The 10,257-nt window shown below is 46.8% G+C and overlaps 1 protein-coding gene across 1 annotated transcript in view; it reads left to right on the top strand.

Annotated features, from left to right (window-relative positions):
- Positions 1-212: 212 nt before the first annotated feature.
- The window catches only part of LOC103168757 (ovostatin homolog 2), a 61,452-nt gene continuing 51,407 nt past the window's right edge, over positions 213-10,257 (top strand). Inside the window, exons 1-7 of the mRNA XM_007663450.3 lie at positions 213-422; positions 748-931; positions 1,890-2,046; positions 4,571-4,623; positions 5,023-5,043; positions 6,126-6,294; positions 7,121-7,205. Coding sequence (XP_007661640.1) covers positions 358-422; positions 748-931; positions 1,890-2,046; positions 4,571-4,623; positions 5,023-5,043; positions 6,126-6,294; positions 7,121-7,205 — 734 coding nt within the window. The 5' untranslated portion in view covers positions 213-357. The remainder of the gene's footprint in view (positions 423-747; positions 932-1,889; positions 2,047-4,570; positions 4,624-5,022; positions 5,044-6,125; positions 6,295-7,120; positions 7,206-10,257) is intronic.

The following is a 10,257-nucleotide window of genomic DNA, read 5'->3' as shown; positions in this document are numbered from 1 at the left end:
TTTCTCCTCCATAACCCATACTCCTGAACCCAATTCAAACATACAAGCCTCAAGGATTTCAGGAGATTATTAGACACTTTGTTAAAGTGGTGGGGGGGGGGGTGGGGAATAGTCCAGGAAGTTGCATAAAAAACGGCACGCCCTGGAAGGAAAGAGAGAGAGGTGGACCAAGCAGTGATTGGTGGCTCGGGGCTAGCTCATGCCAGAAGGGAACTGATCCACTCTTTGCTGAGCTATAAATCTGAAACGTACTAGGCGAGAGACAGGAGGGAGGAACCAAGTAGAGGCCCCTGACGTCTTGTCAAGGAAAGAATCCACCTTCCTCATCCAGCTTTGTCTCCGTGGGATAGGGCAGAGATGAAGATCAGAGTGTTCCTGAGCATTTTGCTCTTCCATTTCACTTTTGTGCAGTCTCTTGAACCGTAAGGAAATATCAGATTTTTTATTTGTGTGCATAGCAACATCACCTGTCTTTTTTTTTTTTCCACATCCCTCAAGAGGCTCTCATGATATTCCAACTTTGAAAAAATGACCAAATACAGTAGAGTCAGGTTTTTGTTAATGTCCTTTATTGCTGCGTAGATAAATATTGTAAAATTCCTCCAGTTTATTATTGGGAGAGAGACAGTTATTGCTTGGCTCATGTTCTCATAGCCAGTATTTTCCTCTCACCTTTATTTGTTATGCTTCTTTTTCCTCAAATAACCATTTGTCATTTATTTTGATTTTTTTTTAACCTGTCTGTAGACAATATGTCCTGCTGGTGTCTTCGGTTCTACAGAGTGACTCTCAAGATAAAGTGTGCCTTCACCTCTCCAACCTCAATGAGACTGTGTCTTTGAGTGTTGTCTTGGAATATAATGGTGCCAACACCACCATTTTTGACCAGTCGGTGTCAGAGAGCAGCTTCTTTGAATGCAAAAGTTTCCAGGTGAGATATTGAACCGCTTATTCTGAGCAATGAAGAAATGACTCCTCGGGAGAGTGTGGAGATGGATCCATTGTGAGAACTGGGGGCTAGGGAGTAATGGAGAGTCAGGGAGAAGAAGAGGTGAAGAAGAATGCAGAAGATCAGGGTGAGAGGCAAATTCCCCTTTGGCAGGGGAAAGAGAGCTTCAGAAAGGGAAGGGGAGCAGTCTGGGAACAGAGGAAAATTCTGATAGAATGAAAAATATTGGGGTAAAATTAAAAGAGAAATAGAGAAATGCAGGAAATAGAAGCCAGCACTTGTAATCTTGTTTCTGTGGTAGTCATCAGTCAGTCAATCATATTTATTGAGCTCTTACTGTGTGCAGAGCACTGTACTAAGTGCCTGAGACAATACAATCCAACAATAAACAGACACATTCCCTGCCCACAACGAGCTTGCAGGCTAGAGGGGGAAGTAGATAGAGATGTAAATAAATAATAATAATAATATTGTTGGTATTTGTTAAGAGCTTACTATGTGCTGGGGTACATACAGGGTAATCAGGTTGCCCCAAGTGAGACTCACAGTCTTAATCCCCATTTTACAGATGAGGTAACTGAGGCACCGAAAAGTCAAGTGACTTGCCCAAAGTCACACAGCTGACAGGTGGCAGAGCCGGAATTTGAACCCATGACTTCTGACTCCTAAGTCCGTGCTCTTTCCACTAAGCCACGGATATGTACCTAAGTGTTGTGGGGCCAAAAAGGGGGATGAACAATCCAGAGCGCTTAGCCCGGCACTTCATGTTCAGCGGGGGCTCAATCAAGAGCACTGATGATAAGGACAGTTGGGGCGGGTAGGCCTAGTAAGGAGAAGATGGGCGTGCGTGGGGACTGACTGTCAGGCCACCTGGCCGATCGACCTTGTGGTCCTGGCAAGCTCTGGCTCACGATCTGCGCTGGGCCACGTTCACCCTTAGGTTCCCAGAGCTGTGGCGGAACTCCTGGCTTTCATCACCTTCTCTGCCGTGGGCAGCACCAGCCGAATGTTGGAGAGGAGATCCGTGGTCATTCCAACCGAAGAGACGGTGACCTTCGTCCAGTCGGACAAGCCCATCTACAAGCCAGGGCAGAACGGTGAGTGAGGGTCAAGGGGGTTTGGGAACTCTATGATCCAGGAGCGAACCCACCCAAAACTGAGCTGCGACATCCCCGGGACATTCGATCGATCAGTAGTATTTACTGAGCGCTTACTTGGTGCAAGGCACCGTCCTAAGCACTTGGGAGAGTTTGTAGACACATTCCCTGTGCACAAAGAGCTTGCACTTTAGGGGGGAGACGGGTGTTGCAGATGTGAACATAAATTCTGTGGGGCTGAGGGGTGAATAAATGTGCAAATCCAAGCGCAAGGGAGACACAGAAAGAAATAGAAGAAGAAATGAAAGCCTAGTCGGAGAAGACCTCTTGGGCTTGGAAGTTCACGTAAATCCCAAGCGCTTAGTACAGTGCTCTGCACACAGTAAGCGCTCCATAGATACCACTGATTGGTCCCTCAGTTTGAAAAATCAAACTACTCAGCTGGTGCCTTCTGCTCCATTTCAGCTCTGCAATCTGAATTTAATGGGGCACATTTGAAGCGGCAAAATGGAAACTTCGCCGTCTAAAATAGCTCCTTGCCCCCGGGAATACTGAGCCGCTCTTGAATTTAATGTTTGGGAACGGGACCTGGGAGGAAGCGGGGTGATATTTGCAGTGATATTAACTAACATTGTCGTCTGTTAACTCTCGTAATTAACTGTGTACTCTAAGAATGCTGACTAAAGTCACTAAATTCTCAATTTAGGCTTAAGTTGGTCTTTTCAGAGAGAGGTCTTCTCTGTAGTAGGTTCGGGTGTTTACATCAATCAGTGATATTTATTAATAATAATTGTAGCCCTCATCGGGCAGGGATTGTCTCTATCTGTTGCCAAATTATACATCCCAAGCGCTTAGTACAGTGGTCTCCACATAGCAAACGCTCAATAAATACTATTGAATGAATGATTATTTGTTAAAGCGCTTACTTTGAGCCAGACACTATACTAAATACTGGGATGGATGCAAGCAAATAGGATTGGACAGAGTCCCTGTCCCACATGGGGCTCACAGTCTCAATCCCCAGTTTGACAGATGAGGTAACTGAGGCCCCGAGAAATGAAGTGACTTGCCCAAGTCACTCAGCAGACAAGTGGCAGAGGTGGGATTAGAACCCATGACCTTCTGACTCCATGCCTGTGCTCTATCCACTACGCAAAGCTGCTTATTGAGCGCTTACTGTGTGCAGTGCACTGTACTACACACCTGGGAGAGTACAGTACAATAAAAGTGGTATATAAGTTCCCTGCCCAAAGAGAGCTTACGGTCTAGAGAGAGAGACAGGCATTACTATAAATAAATAATTAATAATTTATGGATAAATACAGGAGGGCTGGGCCGCAGGGGGCTGAGGGTGAGGTGAATACCTCATGCCCAAAGGTCACAGTTCCCAGTGCAATTTCACTTGGCCACAGAGTTGCTCCTACATCCCCAGATGGGTCGGGACTAAGTTCAAATGGCTGCATTTCTGTACTGTCATCAGTTGCCAACAATTATTGAAAGAGGAAAGAAACATCTCTTCAAACGAGCTTACTGGCATTGTGTTTTGTCCGACTTTAGCAGCAGAGGGAGGAGGGAACTCCCTTTTTGCTGAGGAATCGCAGAGATATCTGTTGATTCCAAATTTCAGTCTGGGCTACACTGGAGACCCGTCAGAATGTCCTAGAAAAAATTCACGCCGGTCACTGGTGAACCTGGAGAATGGGGGGCAGGACTCCTCGTCCCTTATACGCTATGGCCTAGGGGAGAGACCACAGGTCTGGGAGTCAGAGGACCTGGGTTCAAATCCCAACTCTGTCACTTGCCTGCTGTGTGACCTGGGGTAAGACACTCAATTTCTTTCTGCCTCAGTTAACTCATCCTTCAAATGGGGTTCAATGCTTGTTCCTCCCTCCTTCTTAGGCTGTGGGCCCCCATGTGGGGCAGGGAGTGTGTCCGACCCGCTTATCTTGTATCTACTCCAGTGCTTAGTACAGTTCTTGGCATGAAGTAAGAGCTGAGCAAATGCCCCTGTTATTATTATACAAGCCCCATTGCTGGCTCATCAATGGACTTCAGGTGAGAGACAACCCCTTTGTGAATTTGACGTGCTCCACCTCCTATCTCCATCCCCCCTTGCAGAGAGTCTCTGAGCAAGGTTTTGGGAGGAAGCAGCATGGCGTAGTGGATAGATCACGGGCCTGGGAGTTAGAAGGTCTTGGGTTCTAATCCCAGCTCAGCCACTTTTCTGCTGTGTGATCATGGGCTGGTCACTTCACTTCTCTGTGCCCAATTTGTGAGCCTCACAAGAGACAGGGACTGTGTCCAAACCAATTTGCTTGTTTCTACTCCAGTGCGTAGTAAAGTGCCTGGCACATAGTAAGCGCTTAATAAATTCCATTATTATTATGATTCCTAACATGGACTTACCCCCAAAATACCGAGGGACCTGATCAGGGTGACTGATTCGCCAATCTCTCTCCCCACTCCAGTACATTTTTATTCCAGTTTGGCAAGTAAATGCCTGCCCCTTTCTCCTTCTCTTCAGTGATGTTTCGCATTGTGACTCTGGACAACAATTTGAAGCCCGTAAATGAGTCGGTGAGTGAGTTCAGGGGTTGGGGGTCTTGGAGGAGTACCCTCCCCCCCCCCCCCGGAGTACTCCTTGAATAATTGCTGCCCAGTGACCTTTCCCAGGAAACCACCCATCCCCACAGGGAATTAGCCCAGCTAAATCTCAGATTTCAGCTGGGCAGATTAATGCTCCTTTCCAGTTGAAACCAAACCGAGGTTGGGAGGGTGGGGTGGGACGAGGTGTGTTTGCGTTTGTTTGCATATCTCTCTCTCTCAGCTCCTGCTATTTCCCCCCACCCCTTCCACTGGAACTGAATGCTGGGTGGAGAAGAATTATCTAGCCTTCAGTGGCTTGTGTTTCTGACTCCTCCAGCAGAGAAATGGTCTGTCCCGTTTTCAACTTATTTTTTTTTCTTCTTCTTTCAGTACCCTCTGGTCACCATTCAGGTAAGAACCTCATTGTGCCAAAACGGGTTTTGAAGGGGGTGGGCCTCTCCAATCAGGCTGGGATTGGAAGAGCCCGGTTTAAACAATGGGGGGATAATTTTTCCATCCCAAATGTCAGTTCTGTCCCATATGGGAATCTCCTAGACTGGGCTAAAGAACAAATGAAAAGTCAGCGGAATGAGGCAGGGAGAGAATTTAGGTAAAGGAAGGAGGCGATATACAAGTAAGTGAAATCCAGGATCGTGTTGACCGTTAATCATTTTAGAAGTTTGTAGTTGCTGGCAGGCAGAAGCAAGTTTCTTCCCCTTGACGCTGTTTATTGCCATTGTTCTTGTCTGTCCGTCTCCCCCGATTAGACTGTAAGCCCGTCAAACGGCAGGGACTGTCTCTATCTGTTGCCGACTTGTTCATCCCAAGCGCTTAGTACAGTGCTCTGCACATAGTAAGCGCTCAATAAATACTATTGAATGAATGAAAGGTTTGCCTAGAAGCATTAGGTATGCTTCTCTCTGAAGATTGGGTAAAACTCAACACGGCTAGTCCTTGACCTGCTTCCTGGCTTTCCCGGGCCTGGGAGTCAGAGGACCTGGATTCTAATTTTAGCTGCCACCTGCCTGCTGGTTGACCTTGGTCAAGTCACCTAACTTCTCTGTGCCTGTTTCCTCATCTGTAAAATGAGGATTCAATACCTGTTCTCCCTCTTATCTAGACTGCGAGCTCTACAAGGGATGGGGACTGTGCCCCAACTGATGATCTTGTATCCACCCCAGCGCTCAGTATAGTGTTTGGTACAAAGCAGTCACTTAAACACCTGAATTATTATTATAAACATTAATCTGGTGGTCTGTGGCCTTCGATCAATTCCTTTTCCTAAGATGACCCCCACGATGGCTTCACACCCCTCTTATAGCAGTACTGAATCAAAAACTGTGTGTTTTTTGGTATTCCTGGGTAAGATGCATGTTCATGGGGACTTGATAATCTAAGAGAAGCTGTTATATTCTTTTTCTACCTCTAGGCAGACCCAAACAATCCGCTCAATGACTTAATACCTGTTGCCGGTGTTCATCTTTTCCCTCCAGGATCCCGACGGCAACAGGATTTTTCAGTGGCTTCAGGTGAAGCCTCTCACTCCTATCGCCGAGTTCTCGATCCAGTTGATTTCAGAGCCCATCCTGGGGACCTACACGATTACTGTCAGAAAAAATTCTGAAGAGACCGTGAGTCACCGTTTCACCGTTGAGGAATACGGTAAATTCCTGGCTTACCCTATAGAAGTGAAGAGGGTGTTCTAATTGGCAGCATTTATCAAATGATCGCTGTGGGAGGGAATGGAGGGGGTGTTATTTAAAAAGAAGATGACATTGTCTTTGCCTTCAGGGAGCTGCAATCTAATGGGAAGAACAGGGGAAATTATAATAACTGGGGTATTTGTTGAGAGCTTGATATGTGCCAAGCACTGTACTAAATTTTGAGGCAGATACAAGATAATCAGGTCCCACATGGAGCTCACAGTCAAAATAGGAGGAAGAATAGGGGTTTTTTTTAATGGTATTCGCTAAGCACTTACTATATGCCCAGCACTGTTCTAAGCGCTGGGGTAAATACAAGGAAATCAGATTGGACACAGTTCAAGTCCCATATGGTGCTCGCAGTAGTAAATCCCATTTTATAGATGAGGTAACTGAGGCACAGAGAGGTTAGGCAACTTGCCCAAGGTCTTTCAGCGGTCCTTCTGACTCCAAGACCTGTGCTGTAGCCACCAGGCCATCCCCATTTTGCTAATGAGGGAACGGAGCCAACAGAAAAACTCAGTGACTTGCTCAAAGTCACATAGCAGACAGATGGAGAAAGCAGGATTAGAATCCAGGCCCTCTGACTCCCAGGCCCATGCTCTTTCCACGAGGCCACACTGCTTCTCACAAGAATCACAATCAAAGACCTCAGATGGACAGATTAGAAAATTAGAAGAAGGAAAATATTGGAGGAAAATGAGTAGATAAGGCCCAAGAAACTGCCACCTTTTCCCTTAAGAGCTCTGGAGTTAAAACGAAGGATATTTGCTCTTTGTTTTCAGTGCTACCTAAATATGAAGTTCAACTCCATAGCCCCAAAACAATTTCTGTGGAGGATCAGACATTCCAAGTGGATGTGTGTGCAAAGTAAGTACACAGTTTTGTCTTCTCTCTTCCTAGAGTGTTATTCTAGATCATGAGGAATGGGCTGAGTAGAGTTTTTCTCAACCAACCAACCCCCACCCAGATCCCACCCCCATCCCAAATCACAGTGTAGCATTAAAGCCCAATATGGAGTCGCAGGGTTGGGATGATTCGCATCAAGACCTCTACATTCACGTATGGAGATTCACCCCAGGATCGGTGATTTATCGAAAGCAGTCAACAGCTTCAGGATTTCCAGACTCCCGCCCAATCTGGATCCCTGTGAATTCACAGACATGCTAAGGTTCCATCACTGTTTCAATCACTCCTCGTCACCAATGGGGTGAAGTTGAGTTACTACTGAATCGGCTCTAGTGGATTCAATCCACTTTATTCAACCGGAAAACTAGGGGGAAAATGTTTCTTAAAACACCGCTGCATAGTTGAACTCAACTGGCTCAGAGCACGATCAGACGACCTTGGGATGGAGCTTCTGACGTCTGGCAGTACAATCAAGAAGATGATGATAATAAGGTATCTGTTAAGCATTTATAATGTGCCAGGCATTATACTAAGCGCGGGGGTGGATACACACAAATCGGGTTGGACACGGTCCCTGTCCCACCTGGGACTCACAGTCTTAATCCCCATTTTACAGATGAGGTAACTGAGGCCCAGAGGAGTGAAGTGGCTTGCCCACGGTCACATAGCAGACAAGTGGCAGAGCTGGGATTAGAACCCAGGTCCTTCTGACTCCCTGGTCTATCCTCTGTCCAATAAGCTATGCGTACACGTGAGATGACTGGCCATTTAGAAAAATAGTAGCAGTAGCATTTATTGAGCACCCACTTGGTTGCCAGCGCACGGGGAAGGACAAATAAAGAAGTGACTCGTTCCCTGTCCTCAAGGAGCTTCTACTCCAAAAGTCAGCATTTTTGCTGTGGACTGAACAGTGTGCCAGGAAAAAAAACATGGAATTCATCTCATCCTGATCCAGGGCAAGGTCTACAAGGACCCCTGTAGTTTCATTATCAAATCAGGATGCAGATATGCCCCATTAATAAGCAGAGTGCCTGGCACATAGTAAGCGCATAACAAATACCATCGTTAATAATAATAATTGTGGTATTTAAGTGCTTACTATGTGCCAAGCACTGTTCTAAGCGCTGGGGTAGATACAGGGTAATCAGGTTGTCACACGGGGCTCACACTTTTAATCCCCATTTTCCAGATGAGGTAACTGAGGGCCAGAGAATAATAATAATGATGATGATGACATTTGTAAAGGGCTTACTATGTGCCAAGCACTGTTCTAAGCGCTGGGGTAGATATAGAGTAATCAGGTTGTCTCACAAGGGGCTCACACTTTTAATCCCCATTTTCCAGATGAGGTAACTGAGGCACAGAAAAGTTAAGTGACTTGCCCAAAGTCGCACAGCTGACAAACGGTGGAGGCGGGATTAGAACCCACGTCCTCTGATTCCTATGCTCTCTCCACTAAGTCATGCTGGTAGATATGTTCCCTGCCACAACAAGCTTACGGTCTATCATACTCTCAAATGCTAAGTACAGTGCTCTGCACACAGTAGAAATGATTAACTCTTTAGATTGTAGGATTGGAAACTCCTTCAGATTGAAAGACCCCAGAGGTCAGGAACCACGTATTTTACCCACTGAGCATCGTTGTCCTGAATAAATTAGCACTTAACAGATTCCACAATTATTATTATTAGCTGAAGTTTTCCCGGGCAGGTGTCTGACCTTCTGTCTGGGCTGTGAAACGCGAACGGCTCATATTTTGCTTACAAATCCTGCTTGACACGCAGTGGGGAGAAGCAGTCAAGTACTCTAAAGTAGGCAGACCACCATGAAGCAATCCGTTCCCAGGACTTAATAATAATAATAATAGTATTTATTTAGCACTTACTTTGTGCCCAGCACTGTACTAAGTGCTGGGGTGGACACGAGCAAATCAGATTAGACAGTTCCTGTCCCACATGGGGCTCACAGTTTTAATCCCCATTCTACAGATGAGGTAACTGAGGCCCAGAGAAGTGAAGTAACTTGTCCAAAGTCACACAGCGGGCATATGGCGGAGTGAGGATTAGAACCCACATCTTCAGACTCCTGGGCCCGTGCTTTATCCACTACGCCATGTTGACTTCATCTTGGGGGGCAAAGGAGTACACTGCTGCCATACGGGGGCAGCTGAAGACAGTCACTTGCAAGCAACGTAGGCGGCAAGTGGCTTTCGGGTCATCCTGAGGGACAATTCCACGGCACTGCTGGAGGGGGATGCTGATCGCCACAGAGGCCAGTGAGGGTCTTTCTGAGGAAAACGATAATAATAGTGATGGCATTTGTTAAGCGCTTCCTAGTGCAAAGCATTGTTCTAAGCCCTGGGGGGATACAAGGTGATCAGGTTGTCCCATGGGGGGGTTCACAGTTTTAATTCCCATTTTACAGTTGAGGTAACTGAGGCACAGGGAAGTTAAGTGAGTTGCCCAAGGTGTCACAGCCGGCAAGCGGAGGATCCGGGATTAGAACCCATGTCCTCTGACTCTCAAGCCCATGCTCTTGGCACTAAAGAAGCCCCCTAATGGATCGAATTTCCATTTTGGGACAGAGAAAGCATGGCATGGAAAGAGCCCGGGCTTGGGAGTCGGAGGTCATGGGTTCGAATCCCCGCTCTGCCACTTGCCCGCTGTGTGACTGTGGGCAAGTTACTTCACTTCTCTGGGCCCCAGTTACCTCATCTGTAAAACGGGGATTAAGACTGTGAGCCCCACGTGGGACAACCTGATCACCTTGTATCCCCCCAGCGCTTAGAACAGTGCTTTGCACCTAGTAAGCGCTTAACAAATACCACCATTATGAGAGAAGCAGTGTGGTTCAGTGGAAAGAGCACGGGCTTTGGAGTCAGAGGTCATGGGTTTGAATCCCGGCTCCGCCACTTGTCAGCTGTGTGACTGTGGGCAAGTCACTTCACTTCTCTGGGCCTCAGTTACCTCATCTGTAAAATGGAGATTAACTGTGAGCCTCAGGTGGGATAACC

This window comes from Ornithorhynchus anatinus, chromosome 17 (assembly GCF_004115215.2).
Source record: "Ornithorhynchus anatinus isolate Pmale09 chromosome 17, mOrnAna1.pri.v4, whole genome shotgun sequence".
Lineage (NCBI taxonomy): Eukaryota > Metazoa > Chordata > Mammalia > Monotremata > Ornithorhynchidae > Ornithorhynchus > Ornithorhynchus anatinus.
Note: the sequence above shows the minus strand (reverse complement) of the source record. Positions and strands in the feature narration are given on the sequence as shown.